This window comes from Rhea americana, unplaced genomic scaffold, assembly GCF_003343005.1.
Source record: "Rhea americana isolate MKP2758 unplaced genomic scaffold, rheAme1 scaffold_677, whole genome shotgun sequence".
Taxonomy (NCBI): domain Eukaryota; kingdom Metazoa; phylum Chordata; class Aves; order Rheiformes; family Rheidae; genus Rhea; species Rhea americana.
The window spans coordinates 6,433-27,749 of NW_028186842.1; the positions used below are offsets into that span (position 1 = coordinate 6,433).

Sequence of the window (21,317 nt, forward strand, 5' to 3'; positions counted from 1 at the left end):
GGGACAGGACTAGGGAGAGGGGACCAGACCGCGGAGCCCAGATGGGACCGCAGAGCCCGGAYGGGACCAGGGAGCCAGGACCAAAGTGTGGAGCCGGGATGGGACCATGGAGCCGGGACGGGACCGGGGAGCCCAGACGGGACCGGGGAGCCAGGACCAGATTGCGGAGCCCGGACGGGACCGCAAAGCCCGGATGGGACGGGGGAGCTGGGACCAGATGCGGAGCCAGGATGGGACCAGGGAGCCGGGATAGGACCAAGGAGAGGGGACCGGAGCGAGGAGCCCGGATGGGACCATGAAGCCCGGACGGGACCGTGGAGCCCAGACTGGACTGGGGAGCCTGGACGGGACCAGGGAGCGGGAACGGGACCACAGAGACAGGACCAGACCACGGAGCTGGGACTGGACTGGGGAGCCCGGATGGGACCAGGGAGCCGGGATGGGACTAGGGAGCTGGGACAGGACCGGGGAGCCCGGACGGGACCGCGGAGCCCCTGGCCCTCCGCATCCCGCCGCCGGCGGGGGCTGCGGCTCCAGGCTGTCGGCCGGGCACACCTGCCGCGCTGCCCGTGCCAGCGCCCGGCCTTATCGCGTGGACTCCTGCCCCACTGCCGGGAAAGCGGCTGCCGGGCTCTGGTGTGGGCAGGGCGGCAGATAAGGCCCCTCGGCTCTCAGTGGGGGCAATTGCTTAATTGGTGCAATTGCAGCGGGAGGCGCCGGGGCGCTCAGCTCCTCATGTCACCTCGGGGCGCGACGCGGCCCGGGGCGTCTCCAAGCTGGCGGCGGGGCCTGTTCCCGGCTGGCATCGGCCTGGAGCGCCCGGCAGGACCTTCTCGCATCCCGGAGCGTGAGGCATTCCCGCAGCCCGGTGCACAGGGCATTCCCGGTCTCCGGAGCGGGCTCCCGGTGCACAGAGCATTCCCGCTCTCCGGAGCGGGCTCCTGGAGCCCGGCCTCCTGCTATCGGCACCCGTGTTTGCGCTGGCCCCATCTGCCATGGTCCCAAAAGGGCTCTCGGCCTTATCGCTCCCTGCGGCACTTATCAGCGCGCGGCCCCGGCTGCCTCCGCCGGCAAAGCTCTGCTGTGGGAGCGGGGAACGCCGGGGCCRGGGCAGAGCTGCGCCCTCCCGGGCTCCCTCCGTGCTCCCTGCACACTTCCTGGTCTGGGCACGCTCCTGGGCCCCCGAACGTTCCCGGTCCTCGTGCACTCCTGGGTCCCTGCCCACTTCCTGATCCCTGCACACTCCCTGCTCTCTGATCACTCCGTRTCCTCACGTGCTCTCTGCTCCCTGCACTCTCCCTGCACTCTCTGCATACTTCCCAGCTCCCTGCATGTTTCCCAGACCCCAGTTCTCCACACGGTTCCCTGGCTCCGTGCACGCTCCCAAATCCCTGATCCCTGCACGGTTCCCTGTCTCCCTGCATGATCCCAAATCCCAGATGCCTGCACAGTTCCCTGGCTCTTTGCACACTCCCAGGTCCCAGATCCCTGCACACTCCCTGCTCCCTCCCTATCTTCACGTGCTCTCTGCACGCTCCCCAGTCACTGATCCCTGCACGTTTCCCAGCTCTCTGGCTGTTTCCCAGCTCCCAGATCTCTGCACTTTTCCCTGCTCCCTGCACTCCCAGGTCCCTGAATGTTCCCAGCTCCCTGCACACTCCCAGGTCCCTGATCCCTGCCTGTTTCCCAGGTCCCAGATCCTTGCGCAGCTCCCTGGCTCCGTGCACGCTCCCAAATCCCTGATCCCCGAACGGCTCCCTGGCTCTTTGCACACTCCCAGGTCCCAGATCCTGGCGCAGCTCCCTGGCTCCGTTCACGTTCCCAAATCCCTGATCCCCGAACGGCTCCCTGGCTCTTTGCACACTCCCAGGTCCCAGATCCTWGCGCAGCTCCCTGGCTCCGTGCACGCTCCCAAATCCCTGATCCCCGAACGGCTCCCTGGCTCTTTGCACACTCCCAGGTCCCAGATCCTKGCGCAGCTCCCTGGCTCYGTTCACGCTCCCAAATCCCTGATCCCTGCACACTCCCCGGCTCCCTGCACGCCCTGGGTCCCCGGCGCTCGGTGCCGTCCCGGCTCCCGGTCTCAGACGCGCCGTTCTCCCCTCGCAGGTCGCTCCCAGAGGACACCGGAGCCGCTGCCGGAGCCATGAAGTGCCCGGGGAGCCCGCGGGTGCTGCTCGTGCCGGCTGCCCTCTCGCTGGCGCTGCTGGGGCTGCGGCTGCAGCGGGACGCCCAGGAGCCCTTCACCACCGCGCCGGAGCCGGAGCCGGGGCCCTTCGCCTGGCAGGAGGCGCCACCGGCCGCCAGCACGGCCCGGCCGGCGGCCCCCCGGCACCCGCTGCAGCCCCCCTACCCCTACCCCTACCGCTTCCTGCTCAACGAGCCCCACAAGTGCCGGGAGCAGGCGCCCTTCCTGGTGCTGCTGGTGGTCTCGGAGCCGCAGGACACGGCCGGGCGGCACGCGGTGCGGCGCACCTGGGGCAACGAGAGCGCGGCCGGCGGCGTGCCCGCGCTGCGGCTCTTCCTCACCGGCGTGCACCCGGTGTTCGGGGGGCCGCTGCAGCGGCTGCTGGAGGAGGAGAGCGCCCTGCACCACGACATCCTGCAGCAGGACTTCCTGGACACCTACAACAACCTGACGCTGAAGACGCTCATGGGGCTGGAGTGGGTGAGCAAGCACTGCCCCGGCGCCCGCTACGTGCTGAAGGCCGACACCGACATCTTCCTCAACCCGGCCTTCCTGGTGCGGGAGCTGCTGCAGCCGCAGCTGCCCCCCAAGCGGGACTTCATGACGGGCTACATCTACCGCAACACGGGGCCGCTGCGCAGCCGGGCCTACAAGTGGTACGTGCCGCCGGAGGTGTACCCCAACAAGACGTACCCGCCGTACTGCGGCGGGCCCGCCTACGTGCTCTCGGGCGACCTGGCCCGCAAGGTCTACGCCGTGGCGCAGACGCTGCCCCTCATCAACATGGAGGACTCGTTCATGGGGCTCTGCCTGCACGCGCTGGGCGTCGGCGTCACCAGCAGCCCCTGGGGCCTCTTCAACATGAACAGGCTCGACTACGACAAGTGCCGCTTCTCCCGGCTCGTCATGGTGCACCACTACAGCCCCGCCGAGCTGCTGCGCCTCTGGCCCCACTTCCAGGGGCCGGAGGGGGGCTGCGCGCCGCCCTAGGGGCCGCGGGGGGCCCGCGCCGCCCCCCGGGGCGGGGTTCCCGCGGGGGTTCCCGCGCCAGCTGCTGTGCCGGCTCCGGGGGCTCCCGCGAGGTTCCCGCAGGGCTCCCGCACCGGCTCCCCCGGGGTTATTTTCGATTGGGACACAGTAAGTTATAGCCGCTGCTGCCGCCTTTCGGCGATAAACGGGGCGGGACGGAGTCTCGCTCCCGCCGCCGCCTCCCTGCGGGAAAACCAGGGTCAGCGCTCCGCGGCCGCGACGCTGGCTCAGACCCCGCCGGGGRAACGCACCCGCCGGAAACGATCCGCGGGAGACGCGCCCGGGGCAGGGGCTCCGGCTGCTTCCCGGACGCGCAGAGCGCCTCCGGCGTCGTTCACGGGCATTAAGAGACGGCAGCTTTAAAACTGTTGTTATTATTATTTTTTTTAAGAAAAGATGCTTTCGGAAAAAGCAACACTGCAGCTCCGGCCCGGCCCCAGCCCTCCCCTGGCAGCCGTGACGCAGGCACCCTGGGGCACCCGGTATCGGGCTCCTGTTATCGGCCGGGGCGGAAGCCGCTGCCGCCGGGGCGAGGGAAGGGCCGAGASCGCGGCGCAGCCGCCCCGGCTGCGGAGCACGGCCGCAACGCTCACGCGGGAGCGACTGCTCAGAAAAAACTCCGGCCGCCGGCGTGATTYGCGCCGTGCCACCGAGTCCCGGCCCGGCAGCAAACCCTCCCCGAGGGAATCGCTGTCCGGAGCGCCAGCTCCTCGCCGGGACAGCGAAGGCGGTTTCTGAGCCGGGAAAAGCCCCTGCTGGAGCAAGGCGCAGCCCTAGAAGGTTACTGAACCTTCGGCGTTCGCCTGCAATGTGAAACTACACGTGTGGAGACAAAGACATCAAGAGTTTGTGTTTATTTGTCTACATTCAGCTTACTCCAGATGTACTGCCTGAATGATTCAGACATACAAAACCCACTCTTTCCCACTGGTTTTTAAAATAAAATCTTCACTTATAAAACTGAAACACTAAAGCATTAAAATACAGAAAGCTTGTTTAACTCACTTCACAAAAGCATTAACAGATGACATATCCCTTATCTATTTAAAGCCATACTGTGTTAACACTTCAATGTCAATTTTAAATAGAAAAAGGATACCGAAGTCATATTAACTCAAAAAATCTATTTAGACAAAGTTGTAATGGCAACTAACAAACCATTAAATACATAGATGCCCAAAATACAGCTAAGTATGGAATTACAGGTACTCAACCATTAGTGACTGGTATCACAAAGAGCACTGCAACATGGAAACAGGGGGGAAGGGGGGATTTACGTGTTTACTGTGATGCAATAAAACTGAATATTCAAAGGGTGCGCAAGTGCAGAAGGTAACAAAACTTCACACCCACGGAGGAAGGGCTGGTTTATCTGTACTGATAATTCATGCTGTGATCGTTTCTGCCGTAGCCGCCTTGGGAAGCTTGATAGGAACTGGGAGGGCCGCTGTAATTTTGGCCTGAACCAGGGGAGTTGTAGTTGGACTGTGAAGAATATCCACCTGCAAAGGGAGCAGAAGGGAGAGAGACGTTCACTATTCGCCACGTGGTGAAGCGGAAGTTTCGTTAATACAGAAGAACACAGCGTATTTACTCCTATCCAGGCTGAACTGCTGTACTACAAGAGCACACACAAGACAAAGATGTTTTCACACACCAGCACGCACACGGAAGAAATGTATATACAAGAAATGTTTTATACTAACCTTGCTTACCTTGGTAAGAGGACCCTCCGCCCCCAGATCCTCCCCCATAGCCACCATGTGAACCAGTATTGTACGAGGCACCTCCTGAATAGTTATTTCCTCCTCCTCCACGGCCACTGTTGCCGCCGTAACCTGGAGGAGAGCAGAGGCTGAGCGAAGCTGGCCTTCCAGCGACTTCCCTTGAGACTACCCAGACAATTGGTTAAAAAATTTGCCTATTTCTAACAGCTGCATCGAGCAGAGCTTGTGATCAGGGTTCACTGGCAAGAGCCTCCCTCCCTCTCCCCTACCTGCAGCCTTTGGCGGCTGAAAGCACCACATGGGCCCAGCTGTCAGGGCAGCAGTACTTAACCAAAGATCCCCAAAGGAGAATCTCCCTGTGCAGCATTCCTCAAACAGCTCCACAGAGCTGCGTTAACCCACAGGTTTATTAAAATGTGCTAAATGCACACAACTATCGCTCCCCCAAGCGAAGACATTACTGGTTACACGTACACGATCAGTGCTGAGGAGCGCTCCAGCTGTAACTGCAAGGGGAGAACCTAACTACCCATCTACTTGTTACAGGAAGCAAAGACTCGATCATAACAATTATTCAGGTCAACCAGCTGGGCAAAACAAGAGTAGACAACTCCACGCATTTTTTCAAAATGCAAGAACATGGCCACAGAAAGCAGGACTGACCAGACCAGCAGGTTATCTGCTCAGTGGCCATCTCCTTAACAACAAATAAACAAAACCCCAGCAGATTAAGGCCACTACATGTCTACAATATCCACTCCGCAAGAGGAACTGACATTTGCATTATCAAGCCTACTTTTTACTCCCCTCCCCACCCAGGTCAAATAAGCAAGGCAGCACTCACTGAACTTGCTCTCATAGTTGTAGTCTGAGCCTCCGCCACCAGGCGAGTTGTAAGAATTGGAGTACGAAGAATAGTTGCCTTGGCCGTGATTATATCCTTTCTGTTTGCCTTGAGGCGGGCCGTAGTTACTGTACTGATTTTGGTTGTACGATTGCTGTTGCTGGCCTTGGTGGGACTGATACCCTGAACCATAGGAAGGTTTTTGCTGTCCTCCATGCTGCTGTTTCTTTCCACCGTGTTTCGGAGGAACCGGGGAATTGTAGTTATCCCCACCTTGATAGTAGGATCCATACCCGGAGGAGCCACCGCCACCACCTCCGCCGCCACTCCCCGAGTTGGAGTGGCCACCATTGCTATAGAACTGGCCTAAACAGAGAAAACACAGTTAGTCTCCAACAGCAACAGCGCTTTCGTAGGGGAAGGTACATTCCAGAAACCAAGATATTTCAGAAGCGAGACACTATTTAAAGGGTTAGGTTCGTATCACAATAAAGGGGGTTTACTCTTATGAAAGCAACAGTTAGGGTAGCTTGATCTTACACTGATGAAAGGTTTAAGAAACTCCACACGAGGCCAGAGGTGTAACATTTCGTTCATTTAAGCAGATGGGGAATTATGAGATACATTGACATCATATGATCTTCCAAGTTACTTTAAAAATTTCTTTTAACAACTCTGAGCCAGTTTCCCATAACTTTAATTCCAGTATAACCCCAAAATCTAGAACTAAGTTCAGGGCTACTACAATTTTTTAATGCATGTTACAATAACTAACAGTTATTACTTAATGTTCTACAAAGATTTAAAATCCGATACTCAAAACTACATTTGAGACAAGTCAGCCAAGGTCAACTGATGCTCACTCTCCACAGCTGAAAGAAGTGGTAACGAGGAATAATCTTATTCCTGTAATAAGGAATTAAGTCAACATCCATGCAGTTCACTAAAATARAGAGAACCTTCCATACTGATTTACACATTGAACGAACAGAAACAATCCAGCTGAAATGAAGATGTGCATACACACYTTATGCTATTGTGTAGCACTATTTATCTAAAAAATCTGGTACCACCATGATCTTAGATTCAAGGTTACCAAAAACCTCTAATGGATCAAAATCTTCTAGAAAGTCTGGATGCAAAAGCATTGTACATAGTCAAGAGTTACTTTTTTTCCTTTTATTTATCAATAGTACTACAGTCAAGCTCTTAAACCGCTGAGCCGTTTTCCTGCCCAATTCCTGCGAATTGAACTTCAATGAATGTTTCACAGTTTGGGCTTAATGTGAGAAGACTTACTCTACAGTCAGACTTGTCATATTAAAAACTAACTTATTTCAAGGAATAAAAGCCACTAGAATCTAACTAAAAACCTGCACCAGTGTCTGTAACAGCATGTACTTTCCTGGAACTTAACTATGCCTCTAAAGAGGAGGAGTTTAGCTAGCATCTCCTTTGAAAACAAAGGAGAGGTGTACGAGAATTTAGTATTTCTCAAGAAAAGTTACAGTCAAAAAAGAGACAAGGTATAAAATCTTGTACCCTTTCTTTCTGCAATTCCACGTGAAACTAATGAAACAACTCATCGTAAAGGTGTATCAGAGCTCRTTTCCTAAATTCGGTATGTGTTTTTATGTGAAGAGCAGTGGCTCTTCAAGGCACCTAAGCTTTTTTCTTCACCTTGCTCATTTTTTCCAGAAGTATCCCTGGAATCACAAAATCAATTCTTCACTACAGCCTCTGCACTAGAGTGAGACTTTCTACATTACACAAGATCTTTTTTCTCCTCTTCCACAACAGACTGTGTTACAGCTGGGTAGAAACAAGGTTCTGCAATATACTTCTCTCCAGTCAAAAACCCAAAACAGCAAAATATTCCTGCACTGTGACCGATAGGTACCTTGCTCTATCACTCGCATTAAAGTTACTGTCTTTGGTTCAAACACATCTGGAAGGAATATGGGATTCCTCCAGAATGAGAGGTTAAGAACTAAGACTCGCACCGTTTAAATTCAAGCTGCAGATGCTGGAAGTTGGTCTCTGCTAAGCGAGGAATCAATTTCCGGAATTTACGTTTTTTTTTAAATGAACCCTTCATATTTAATAATGAAGTTTTAATGCTGTTTGACACCTGATACTTTCTACTCCCCTTAAATCAAAGCTAACAAATAAAAATATCCAGCACATCAGTAGTTACTTTAACATGTACTCACTTAAAAAATGGCAGTTTTTCACCTCATTCAGGACAGTATCTATTCACTTGTATAAAAAGTCATTATCTCAAACAATAACTTTCTAAAAAAAATAGGGCATGCATTTTTTTTGAAGTATTCACTAGATACCTCGGACTTTTTTTTTTTTTAAACCTGATGCTTCATAGGTTAAAGATTCGTTTTGCCTTTTTTTTCTTTTTAACTAGTTTAGTTACTGAGTTAACTCAGATGTTCTTGAGCTTCACAAGTTAAATTAATGCAATGGTGCAGGCTTTGCAGCTAAAAACAGTGACAAACAAAATACAGTCTTAAAACAAGTACTATAGCAAGAATAAAGGACCGAACACTTTAAATTTAATCGAAGACTAGTGTCTTAAATGGCCAATTTCAAGTTCCCTGCAATTTCAAATTCCAGTGAAATTATTTCTCCAGGTTATAAAACACTTTTAGGGTGATGCGTGTTTTGCAACAGGCACGCACTGGATAGCCTCAGCAGCGAGGCTGCTGAGTCCGCCGCCACTGCACGTTTGCTGAAGTGCTTTAGGCCCTTTATGCTTGGCTCAAGAAAGCCCATTTCCATGTAACGAATGAATCCATGCATTTTCAGAAGTTATCAAGACTAACATTTTTACATCAACTCCTAATGCCTGGGTATTTATTGTATCAGTATCGGAAGCACAATTACAATACCTTTGAAAGTACACTAGCTACCAGCCACAATAAGTCACATCCCTCAGCGTTAATCCACCAGCATGTTACAAAGGATGTAGGATTAATTTTAGCACATACGATTCCACATACAAGTCAACATTTTGCATGCTTAAAAAGCTGGGCTGTACTATATTCAGAGATGTTGAAAAGTCTTCCCAATATCAGAGGCATTTACCCAATTTCTGGGATTTATTAAAAGGCTCAAAYTTTGTACAAAACCTGCCGTAAATTAAGACAAAGGTAGGTTAAAACACTTCAGTATCTGTTTCTTAAAAATAAAGTAATGCTTTCCATAAAAAGCAAAGATGGGCTTTTTGCCTTTATGCTGAACAGAGCTGGCTTTGAAATTTGTGCAAACTGCACAAAAACATTCTTTGATCATTAGTTTCCCCCTGTTGTGTACATTGATACAACCAAGTTCAAAGGCAAATCACAATAAAAACTGCCACTGTCTTAAGTTCTGCAGGCTAGTAAGAGTTTCAGACAAGCTGCGGTGAAAAGCCACTGTTGAGAAACCCAGTGAAGCACAGGGACACAGCACGAACACTTTGGGTTTTGGAGTTCGAGAAAATTGGAGTAAAAAGCTGTTTTTTGTGCAATACTTTTAGATGATCTAGGAAGACCCAAAATCATGATAGCCGTAGCAGTCTGTGAAAAAGTCACCTACAAAAGGGGGAGACAGAGCAGAGAAAAAAAATTAGAATTCTTTTGAAGATGGCAAAATGCGCCACATTTGAAAGTCATGTTTTAGATTTCTCTGCTCCTGTCACCCCCCAATGAAGGCTTCTTCTCAAGACCAATCGCTGTGTATTTTCAGGAAAATCTGATTCACAAGTGTGGCTGATAGCTTCACATGGCTTAAAGCAGAGAAATTTAAAATATTCACAATTTTAGAGGAAACGTGAAGTCACCTGGATTTGAGTTCAACTTTTAAACACGTACATAAGCCATCTCACATTAAAAGAGAGAACCCCTTACGATGGCTTCAGCACAAGCATATTATTGTACGTTGCAACCCAGTCCAAGTTTTACACCCCCAGCAGATTGACGTGCTTCAAAATTTAAAAGATGAACACTTACTATAGCCTGCTGTTGCGGAATTTCCTCCATAACCATAGCTTCCATATCCAGCACCTAAATTGGAGTAGAWTTTTTTAATAGAGGGAAACATGAGCATACGTATTTCATTTCCCGCAACGCTACAGGTCAGACTACGCAATGCTAGAGGAGACTAATTCACCTACTGGTGTACAGGAGGTTTCTGTACCATTTAGCATGGATGAATCAGAATGAGACATGCACAGCAGCTCACCTGCATTCATGTAGCCACCGTGATTGCCACCGAATCCACCCCGGCCTCTCCCCCGGCCTCGGATATTGCCRCCTCTTCCACGACCACGCATATTGGGCGGAGGGGGTACTTCGTTGTGCATGGGGCCTCCCATTCCGAAACCGGGATTATGCTGCTGAAGGAGAGAGGCTTGTTACACAACGCTGGTTTCTGAATCATTTCATCATACATCCGAGATGAAGACAAAACCTTTCCGAATCAGGTCACGAACTCTATAACATGTCAGATACTGATCTCCATCAAAAGGGAACAGGGCAAACAAAGGTTAGCAGGGTGATATCAAGCAAGAGTGACCTCCAGGAAGCAGGCTGAAGACAAGCCTCCTGCAAAATTTCATGGATGCCACAGAAGAGCACAGTCTAGAAGATGGAAGAGAACACAGCACTGTTTCTGCTTTCTAATGCAAWGGCTATTAGTAGATCCTGGTTTCCTCTTTGTATGTGTCAGGTTATTCCTCTTCCCCAAAAGAAAGATCACAAGCGCAGCACAGAAGTACTGYACAATCATTAGCTGCATTGCAAACAACAGAAGTCACTAAATAGTAAGTTACTTACTTTTACTGCAAACTTGGGTCCTCCCCTGGCAGGCACAGGGACTCTTTTCTTCTTGTTTTGCTCAATGGCAACGGGGGCATCTGGAAACAACTTCTCTAATGCAGCCAGAGCAGCATAGGCTTTTGCCACCTTTTTATTTGAACCAGCTCCTTGAAATTTCTGTCCATCAACCTCCACCTTTGAAATGGATTAAATCATTGCATGTGAATGGAAAGGGCAGAAGCAGAAGCTGCCTCTTGTGAATACACTTGAAGTCATTAACCATTTTTTATGGTGCCCTCAGACAATTCCAGCAGGAATCTAGGAAAATTCCTACTAAGGCTATGAAGTTGCAGATATCTGAATTCAGATGAAAGCATGAAGAGGAACAGGAAGTCATCTCACCTCCATGACAAAGCGCTTGTCATGACTGCCACCTGTTTCTGAAATCAGTTCATATTTCAGCCCACGCCTTTTCTCGTTCAGTTCCATCACAGGATTCTTCCCATGCTTTGTAAGAATTGGTCCCTGTTGTTTTACATTCTGAAAGAGGAGAAGCGGTCATGAAGCTCCAAGAAAAAACTACTGGACTACAAGTTACTCCCTAAATACGAACTTTTTATGACTGAAGAATATCTTAAAGAAGGACAGTTGCACTAGGATGAGCCTGTGTGATATTCTCATCTCTTAAAAACTTGTTGTGATAGTAACTGAAGACTGATATATTTTACAGCTGTCAGCACAGTGTGTATAGTCRGGCCAGTCTCCTTTAGCAAGGAAGAAGAGTATGTTAACAAAGAACAGCCTTCAGCATCACTTTCTCAAAGAATCAGGACAGCCTCTTTTGAGCTCTTAAGACTCTGCTCACCTCTGAGGTTTGATCGGAAGGAGGAGAAGCAGCACTGGGTGTAGAAACCGTTTCCACTACAGGAGGAGGAGCAACAACAACTGGTTTCTGTTCCGTTTCCTCTGCTGATTCATCTCCCTTCCCAGACTCTTTGCCTTCCACTCCTGTGGGTAAACCCATATCTTGCAACACCTAGGGCAAGGAGAGTTGGAGAAGAGATTACTGAAAAGCACTTACCTCAGAGACATGCTCGTTCTGCTATGCCCTGTATATTTTGGGGTAAATATTTGAAAGGGCCGCTCAGAGTCACTCTGAGACGCAGAATCAACAACATTCTGTCACAGTATTAGGCTGACATTCTGCAAGGATTATTCCTCTTACTTTTCCCTCCTTTCCCAAACTCAGTGGGCACTTTGAGAACTAAGTATTGAGTTCCCTGGCTTGCAACTTCATGACAGACTATACTACCTGACATTTAACTTCTACCCTGGATGAGACCTGGTCCACGCTGAAGGGTTTACACATTTCACACAAAGTTTTAATCATGGCTTTCAGGATAATCAGGAGCTTTCAGGTCGCCCTTTTCAAGTTTAAGAAGTCAACAATTATCACTAAGAAACAGACTGCCTGTTATTTAGAGCCCTTCAGCAGGAATTTACAAGCACAGCTCTTACCTTCACTGCCACATGCAATTTGGCTGTCTTTTTGGAAGGTCCTGATGCCTCAAATGTGCTGCCATCAATTTCCACAGACATTGTAAAAATAGGAGCATGAACAGGACCAGTCTGAGACACAAGTTTGTACTGGAGCCCAGGTTTTAGCTGGTTTAGTTTCATCAGTGCATTCATGGCCTGGGGAGGTTCGAGTTTTTCCTCTGAACAGAAAAACAAGCTTTTCAGATGTTTGCAATCTCTTTAGAGGAAGCAAAACTGATTTCATATAGTTAGTTATCTGTCATTTTTGTCCTTGTGAGAGTTTAAAAAGTTACATCAAGTAAGATCTTACAGCGGTAACTTATTTTATTTAAATTTTGCACGCCCTACAACTCATATTTACAGCATCTCTCAAGATCAAACACTTTTGCAAGAGTTTTTCTGTGACCTGCCCCCCAGCTTAGCCTGAGAACAGCTTTCAGGTAGTTGTTTGTACCTACCTCTCGTTAACTCAATACCTTTTTTCTGAATCTTCTTTTTCTTTTTGCTGGGAGACTTCTCCTCTCCATCCTCCTCCATAGGACGCTTCATTGGKGTAACAGCATATGTTGTACTGGGAGGAATCTGGACTGTAACAATCRTAACAGCAGAGCTAAGTATTCCAGTTTCCAATAACAAAAACAGAAATAGCCTTACAAATGTGTTATTTTTTCCCTAGTACCTACCAGTGTAGTCAACAGGGTTTTCATTCTTTGGTTTCTTGGGCATTTTGGAAGGTAGGGGATCCATCCCCAACACCTTGTGAAGCTGGCCAAAAGCAGCAAGTCTCAGAGCATGCTAGAAAGATTAAACACATGTTACTGGGACGTACAAGTTGCTATAATAATCTTTGTTCACTGCAGTTTCAGATAGGAACATTCTACCCACCCCTACACAAAATTCCTTATCAGTTTAAATAGGACTCTCTGAATTTTTGGAAGTTCAACCCAAAATACGGGTCATGGTAGTAAAGTCACTATTTAAAACCTGATACTTTGCTTCTGGTTGGCCAAGCTACAAATTCCTTATTGGTGTGGGACCCATTTGTATTTCTTTACTTGACTAGATATTAAAAAAGTTAACACCAACCTCTGTGAGGTTACTATACTACCATTAACCAATATGGAAGTTCAGAGTCAGTTGAACTGATTAAGTTTTCGTAACATCTGTAGTCAAAACTATACCTGAGCACTCTGTGTGATATCTTCCCTTTGTTGTCTGTCTAGATGCCCAATAGCATCAGTGGCTTCTTTTTCACAAGGATCATAAATACCAGAACCATCTGAAGGCAGGAAACAAGGAAGATATGCAGAGAATTATCCTGGTGTTTCTAAAGAAACTAAACTAAGTATTCCCTTGGCATCAATCAACACTCATCTCTCGAAGAACACCGACTGACATGATCCATCCAATGTCCAACATTCTGAAACTCGTCTGGATTATTTTACAAGTACAATTATAAGTGAAACTGGTCACAACCACTCAGAGATGCAACTTTACACTGGCAAGAAACTGGTGCCTCTCTCTACAGGGTTTAACATCATGGGTCCATAGCTTTGAACACATGTGTGCCCTAAAGAATAGCAAGGTACTGTAGTACCCATATACACTGGGTTTTTCTGAGCTTTGAATCTAAGCTGTCCACACATATAACAAGGGATGTCTCAAGTACTAGGCAACGTACTAGTGCATCAAAGCTTCAACCATATTTCACTTCAGTTTCACTTTGAAATGTAAATGCAGAGAACCACCTAACCTGGCATTACGATTCCTGACGCAAGGCATTCGAGAACTCTCCTCAGAGCCTCACCAGCTCCCATTGGTCTATTAGCAGTTCCAATAGATTTTTCACACAGTAGCTCTAGAGGCTGRAAGACATTTTTGAAAAATGAGAAAAACAAATACACATGCATGGATAGCGTGCTATGATTATTTTCAGTTTGGAAGTTACTTAAAATTCTTGCACAGACTGCAAGTAAAACAGTATACACTGTAGAACTTCAAAATGCACCTTTCAAGGATACAAACTTTTTTTTTTTTTAGTATTACATAAAAAACTTATTGAAACAGAATGTTTGCCAACTTAACAGAGCTAACCAACAATTTGGAGAAGTGGTACATAGGAAGGAAAAGAATTACCCATCCTCTCAGTGGTGCCCAAGTAGGAACCCGAGTACACAGATCTCTCAAAACCCGGATGACTATGACGCACGACTTCAGACCATTAGCCCTGGCCTGGAATAGGAATCAAAAGTAGAAGCACATTCAATAAAAACACCAAAACTGTTCTTTTGCAGATATTAATTTTTGCAGTGCTACTTTGTCAAGGGTAAACAGTATTTCACATTACAACTTTATAATTTTAATTGTAGTGTACAAAGGCAACATTACTCTTAACACAAAGCAGCCACTATGCATCTACTCATTAAAAAAGGTTCCTTTTGAATGTTAAATTCACTTAAGTGCTTCTTTAGCAACTGTACTGTTGACAGACGCTAAGTTCAGCACATCTAACTATCATCCAACTTTAAAGTATTTTAAATAAAAAAAAAGTTAGCCAGTTAAGAGTTTACAAATTTTCTACTTAAAGACAAATATAAGAACAAAATGCAAACCTGGAACCACTTGGCGTGTCGGAGTGACGCCAAGGCAGCAAGGCATTTCTGCCTGTCCAGAACGTCCGGGGAGTCGTTGACTGATAGCGTTTCTATTCGTGGATGGAATAAGAAGACAAGGCACAGTTTGACCAAGGGGGTTCTGTCAGGTGGAGAGGGGATGAGGCAGCTTCCTAAAGGGCAGCTGAGGCTCCCAAAAGATCATGACCTAGATCCTTTACCTGGAAGGATGGTCTGCAGTTCACGTGACTATTGGCCTTACTTAGAAATTTAAACTGCAGAAAGATGGGAAGTTTAAATAACAGGGACAGACTAAAGTCTATTTTGTAAGGAGGAGATGGGAAGTGATGCCGTATGGCTGAGGACAGAAATCCTTTACTACTCCAATGAAGTTGTAGAGTTTGAGGCCTGTAATTGCTAATAAATGGAAATTTAAAATAAATCCCCACTCTGTGTTCAGAGTGCAGCTTTGGTGGAGGAGTGCATGTGCGCATGAGCTTTTCTATGATCAAGGGAACCCCCTCCGCCCATAAGGCTTGACTGCCCTGGCCCCAACCCGTGACAGAGAGCRTCCTGTTGGTCAAAGGTCCAGCGTCCCTAAAATTGACAAACTAGAAGGCTTGGTAGACGAGGTCAGATATCAAAACCATAGACAGTCAATAGAGCACAAAAATATTTTCCAGTCTGTGCTGCAGCAAAATTGAAGTTATGGTTTTAAAAAGTTCAAAAGTTTCTGAAGACCAGGGTTTTAGATAAGGCTAGTACACAGAGCAAATGTTTTGAGGTCTGCGAATTAAAACATTGTGATGTCTATGATACAGAACTGATCATAGTTAAAAAAAAAAAAAAAAACTCAAGTGCAAAGACAATTGTGAATTTTCACATTCCAAGACAAATTTAAGATCAAATATAGACGCTAACTTTATCCAAAACTCTGAATCACATTCTGGAATTCTGAGTTTTAGCTGATAAAACAGCCAATGAAGGAGACCCAGAGCACCTATCATTCTTGCTGCAACACAAACTTTGTAACATCCAATTTCATGTACATGCAAGTAATTTAACAAGAAGCCTTCAATATGTTTAAAATGTATATGCTTATATTTTTATGTATTGTGCAGGCCACTTACATGGCTAGATACAAAACAAGATTAATACAACAATATTAAACATTAGTGAACTAAAGGTCCAAGTAAAAAAACTGAAAAAAAAGAGCAAAATACCATTTGAAAGGTGCTACTCAGTTTCAGAAGTTCAGTCCAAATAAACTATAATCATGATCTCATTGGGTTAACGTTGTATTATGAGATTCTGAATTTGCATAAAAAGAATTGCTGCTACCCAGGCTGAAATTGAATAGCACGCTTTAACAGTGAATTAGCRACAGAAAAATACAAGTTTCCAGACCGACTGTTGGCTGTTTTCAGTCTTCCATACCTCCAGCTAACTGTTTCTCCATTTCTTCTCTGACAACAGGTGACGTCAAATGGATGGTCAGTGTCAATGAAGGCTCTTTTGTATTCTTAATTACAATTGCAGCATCACCAACTGACTGGATTATTTCATATTTGTCTTCAGTAATAGCCTGCAACATAATTTCACCACTTAGCAATCATTTAATTCATTTCTTAGACCTCCACCATCCCCCTTTTCCAGAAAAAAACAAGAACAAGGTGTACAAAATTTCAGTAAAAAAAAAGATGTTATTTTACAAGGTAATTCTAGAATGATGCTATACATCTCTGACAGTTACTTTTTTAAGACAAAATTAAAAAGTGCACCAAAGAATGTCATCAAGTGTCTTTTTATCCATTTAAAATATATTCTGCTTGTTCTGCTCACTGTAACAAGCACACAGAAACATTGAAAGATTTTACTCACAGCAAGCTGTACTCCAAGATTGTCAGCTACTTTCTCCAGGAGATCTGTTGTGGGCTTATCTTTGCACAAAAGAACTAGCTCAAGATCCAAGTCCCCCTTCAGTAACAGGCCTTTTGCTACAAGCCCTACACGCATCACTCCACGAAGGGTCCTAGTCAACTGTTCTGTAGCCTTCTGATCCCTGCAAATATACAGGGTACAATCATGACGGCTTAAAAACTAAAAAATTAACTGCAGCTAGATCATTGCAAATGCTTAACTGAAGCTAAGGGATGTATCTGCAAAGATTAAGTATGAAACATGATCCTCCCGCTGAAGTACTACCTACATAGGAAAAGTTGCTTCAGTCTCAAGTTTGCTCTCTCTTGCCTCTTAATTCCATTACTCCATAGCAGACAAACACCTTTTCAAACTTCAGAGTATATTTCTATTAATCTAAATATGATAGTGCTATTACTTCTGACAGTGCCCTTATAAAGCATTTGTTTAGCCATGTTCCTTACCCTCCTTCTTTGTTCTCCTCCTCAGCTGCTGTCTCCATGGTCTCTTGTTCTGGCTGCTCCCCACTGACTTTTTCCTGTTCATCAATCCAGTCAGAAACCGCTTTGAGAGCCCGTTCTGTGTGGGACACCATATTCTGAACTGCCTCCAGTTCTTCTTGAGTTGGGTAAACGGCTGAATGTTTTGCCATCACGTGGCGGTCATCATTCACAAAAATACGCATTGGTCGCTGAAAAGGCAGTTTGAAACCATTTAGCAACAGGCTAAAGACAAATTAATCTTGTAAGTCAAAAAATTCCAGAACCTTACCATTTTTGCCTTTGAATGTCTGTCCAAATTTTCAAAAGGTACTTATTTAGATTCTTCCACCAAAAAGACTGTACCAGTACCACAACTTTCTGTAATCTGGGGAGAGCAGAAAACTGATCAGCAACTGATTTTTTTTTTACTAGTGGGCTAGTATGGTCCCCACAACCTGCTTACTAAGTATATGCAAGAATAACAGAAATAACTGGAAGTGGTAACATAAATGACAATTATATGAACTTCTTATTGAAAGCCAAGTTTTCTTCTCCTGAAGACTAACATCCTTTAGACCTGAATAACACCCACAGTATTGATTAAAACTAATTTTATTGTACAGCTGCCATTCCTTTATCGTACAGCTGCCATTCCAGCTTCCACAGGCTGCCTATGAAGGCTCACATGAACTTCTCGGTGTTACGCGACCACCTCTTTAACAGGTACCACATGCTTATTTACTATACATCAGTTCAGCGGTACAGCAACTGCAGACCAYGCTGCACCAAGATAAATGCTTTGAACTGCAACTTCATTCCCTTGGACTCTCTTTGCAAAATATTCTACTAGTCTGAGCTGCAACCACAACTCCCTGATTTTTGCCTCCTAGTTCAAGTTYGCAATCTCAGTGGCCTTAGGTATATTATTTTGGCTCCTTAAGCCTAAGAAGCTTTCCTATTAAAAGAATTTTTCTTTTTTTTTTCCCCAAAGCTCACTTTCTCTTATTTCTAAAAGAAATTGCCATTAAGATAAAACATTCTCTGATACAAACAGAAACAGTTTGCACCAGAAAAACTAAGTTTTTAACATGATTTGTMTATAAGCTAATATGATTTCATGAGGTAAAGAACTAGATTCGTATCACCTGTTTAACAAGCAAGGCAATAGTTYTTGCTGTGCTCATTGATGCTACTCGCAAGCAACTATTTGTACAGATCTGTTGGCCATGTACGGATTTTTACACTAAACTCATTGTATGCCCCCAAAGTACATAAGCTGGCTTTTCATTATCGTCAGTATATCACAAATTCAGTAGCTTCACTGAGTCTCTTCACCTGTTTTATCACATAGTTGATCAAGAGGAAATAGTATAATCTTACATTAGCAGATCTGCCTTTGAAGTCCTTGTAGCTCCTAAAAATTCAATAGAATTGCTATACTGATTAAGCCAAAATCACTACAGCTTGTTTCAGAACAACAGGTTATCTTTCAAACCAAAGAAAACCAATGGCATAGCTTGCACCTGGAACTGAAATAGTTCACTTCTTTTGTTAAAATTCAAGTACTTTGTTCCTCTGTTTTTAGCCAAGGGGCCTTCTAGCAAAGCAATATTTGTGTCCTGAAGGACTAGTTTATGCTTTGTGGAAGAACACAGCTTTCCAAGATTGCCTTCAGATGTGAACACACTTCTGGCAAGAAGTTCAAAATACCAGCTTGTACCCACTGGGATTTACTCTTCTAATCTTGAGCATCAATCACACAGGAAACTATATGACTGTGATAAGAATCAGCAGTTGCTTGATTAAGTCATTAATTTGACTACACCTTGAAAGCATCCATCTTCAATAAGACCCTGGATTTACCTCTAATTGAAACTTCACATGGTCAGATTCCTGCAAATACCTTATGTTTCTCAATAACTCCAGGAATTGTTATGTGCCATTTAAAAGCATTAGTACAAATGAGGCAAACAGCCTCATAACACAACRCAAGCACTTGAGGATTCACAGAGGTCATGGAGATTAAGACTGTTAGTATCTATACCCAACACCTCCATCAGCTTCTGCCTCATTTTAAATCAGATTTTGCCAAGTTAGTTAACTCAGTTTTACAATTAAGTATACTTGAAGATTGCCATACCTAAAGCATATAAAAAAGAATTGCCAGAAAAAGTCAATCACGTCTCAATTATTTAAGACCCTGAGATCTTAAATAATATCAGATCCTACTTCTCTGGAAATCCATCTGTTTCAAATGTTTCCAATCAAAAYGAAACAGGATTGAAGCTTGCTTTTGATTTTTTCCACTGGGAGCTACATGTGAATTGTCTTACTGTTTCTTAGGCTAGCCTGTAATTACTACATATAGCTTACAAATATGAAATACAATTGAAACGTAATTGAATGTTTTACATTACCCTTTGACAGATGATACAAATTGCAAGTAATCACGTATCTTAAGTAAGTGCAAAYTGTTCAACATTCCATAATAATAATAAAGAATGAGCAATTAATTCTCCAAATACTTGGTGCTTTATTACAGTAATACTGCTTTAACTATTACCTCTACTAAAACAACATCCAGGGCCTGGACAGAAATCAGGACCCCATTATGCTAGGTGTTTTACAAACAGATCTCAGGCTTATGACCTGAAGAATTTACAGATATAAACTGGGATGAAATTGGGAAAGCTCATTTCCTCAAGCTACTATCCGACTGCAGGGGGTATTTATTCCTGCAGATTTCTAGTGCACAGAAATACCTCTGATTCCAATCTGGCAAAAAGYTATGTACAGGATGACTTCCCCTTTGTGAAAGACTGGGACGACTTAAGTGGATCTAATTGTAACTAATCCACAAAGCATGCACTGCAATACAAAAGTGTGTGTGTACATGTATTTTTRCATAGTCACAGATCTTGTCATGTGTCAGCAGGCTCCAAACTTCTCAATCCATTCTAAGGCCTAAGTTTCAGTTGGACCCAGAAGAATTTGGATCACTTTATTTTTATTGAGATYGGTTATTGCACTCAGTAATTTTTGGTTAAATTTCCTTAGTTCCCTCCAAGCAAGGTAAGAAGGTAGTTGAAAACCAAACTAACAGAGAGCAGCAGTAATCCCTGCTGCCAGAAGATACTACAACACCCCACAAGTGGCACTTCTGTTTCCTGTGATTTCTAAAGACAAATGTTATCTCTCCTCTTGAAATCACTGAAGATCATTTTTAATGAGAACCCAGGAGCTGATGCTGCAGCATCACAGGATTCATGCCTCTTAGGAAAAAGAACCAYAGAACAAGTTAAAAACATGAACACTGAATTATGCACAATTCCTGACATTGCTCATAAGCTTGAAAGCCGTTAAGATTTGGGGGAAAAAAAAGGACAACATTTTGAAATTTAAGCCCCATTTTAAGACTTGACTGCTCTGATTTTCCCCTCCTATGATTTCTAGTACAAGCAGGATTTCGGCAACCTGCACTAGATTCTAGTAATCAAGCAAAATGAGCCAGACTATCTCAAATGCATTTTGAGGAGCAGGGAAGATGACAAAACCATAGTAAGAATGCTAAGGGATGAAATTTGTTCAATAATGATGCCCTAGATAAGACCAAAGCTTAATATACTTTAAGCAGCGTCTGTAGTTGGGACTTTAGAACACTGCTTCATTTTAAGTAAGAATTAGTAATTTTTCCTCTGTGTTTTTAGCCAGTCTTACTTTGCAGCATTYACACCTGAACAGGATGCTTGAGCTGCTTTGGTTGTAAAACCTGAACACTGCGCTTTTGTTTGGATTTGGATGGCTTCCCTCGCAGGCAATTCCTTCAAGGTCTAAGGACACTGACAGCACCCAGTCCACCTTGGGGGGGCGGGGAACAAAACAAAACAAACCACAAACTACCTGAATAACTAAGGTGAGGGTAAACAAAAGCCGCTGACACTTGCAAAGCGGCAGCGAGGACATTCCACGCTGCTGTTCCGAATTGTCCGGAACTGATCAGCTATGGATAACAGGACGAATTAAAACAAGGCATTGGGGGGGGGGATATCAGGGAAGCGATGTGAGCCTCGCTGAGGGCAGGCTGGACCAAAATGAGCCAAACCCCGGAGAACAGGTTATAGCAGGGGGGGCTCTGTCCCTGGCCACGTTCAAGTGACACCGGGGG

General features: G+C 45.7%; 2 protein-coding genes across 5 annotated transcripts; one reads left to right on the plus strand and one right to left on the minus strand.

Moving 5' to 3' along the window:
• The first annotated feature begins 2,049 nt into the window (after nucleotides 1-2,049).
• LOC146586599 (beta-1,3-galactosyltransferase 2-like) lies at nucleotides 2,050-3,178 on the plus strand. Its single transcript, XM_085321016.1, has one exon. The coding sequence runs from the start codon at nucleotides 2,147-2,149 to the stop codon at nucleotides 3,176-3,178; it is 1,032 nt and encodes a 343-aa protein (XP_085177142.1). The 5' UTR covers nucleotides 2,050-2,146.
• Nucleotides 3,179-4,056: 878 nt separating this feature from the next.
• Nucleotides 4,057-21,173, minus strand: ILF3 (interleukin enhancer binding factor 3). Of its 4 annotated transcripts, none has more exons than XM_085321015.1 (20): nucleotides 21,053-21,173; nucleotides 17,442-17,537; nucleotides 17,135-17,361; nucleotides 16,632-16,812; nucleotides 16,188-16,335; nucleotides 14,751-14,842; nucleotides 14,275-14,370; nucleotides 13,892-14,003; nucleotides 13,320-13,417; nucleotides 12,822-12,933; nucleotides 12,615-12,725; nucleotides 12,118-12,317; nucleotides 11,465-11,635; nucleotides 11,002-11,139; nucleotides 10,618-10,794; nucleotides 10,025-10,178; nucleotides 9,793-9,846; nucleotides 5,789-6,154; nucleotides 4,924-5,055; nucleotides 4,057-4,719 (listed from the first exon to the last, which is right to left on the minus strand). In XM_085321015.1, exons 2-20 carry the CDS (start codon nucleotides 17,442-17,444, stop codon nucleotides 4,586-4,588), a joined length of 2,706 nt encoding a protein of 901 aa, XP_085177141.1. In that variant the 5' UTR covers nucleotides 17,445-17,537; nucleotides 21,053-21,173; the 3' UTR covers nucleotides 4,057-4,585. The 4 variants fall into 4 exon arrangements, with proteins under 4 accessions (XP_085177141.1, XP_085177140.1, XP_085177139.1 ...); XM_085321014.1 differs by having other exon boundaries at nucleotides 4,933-5,055; nucleotides 12,597-12,725; XM_085321013.1 differs by having other exon boundaries at nucleotides 10,025-10,175; nucleotides 12,597-12,725; nucleotides 21,053-21,172.
• Nucleotides 21,174-21,317: the final 144 nt, after the last annotated feature.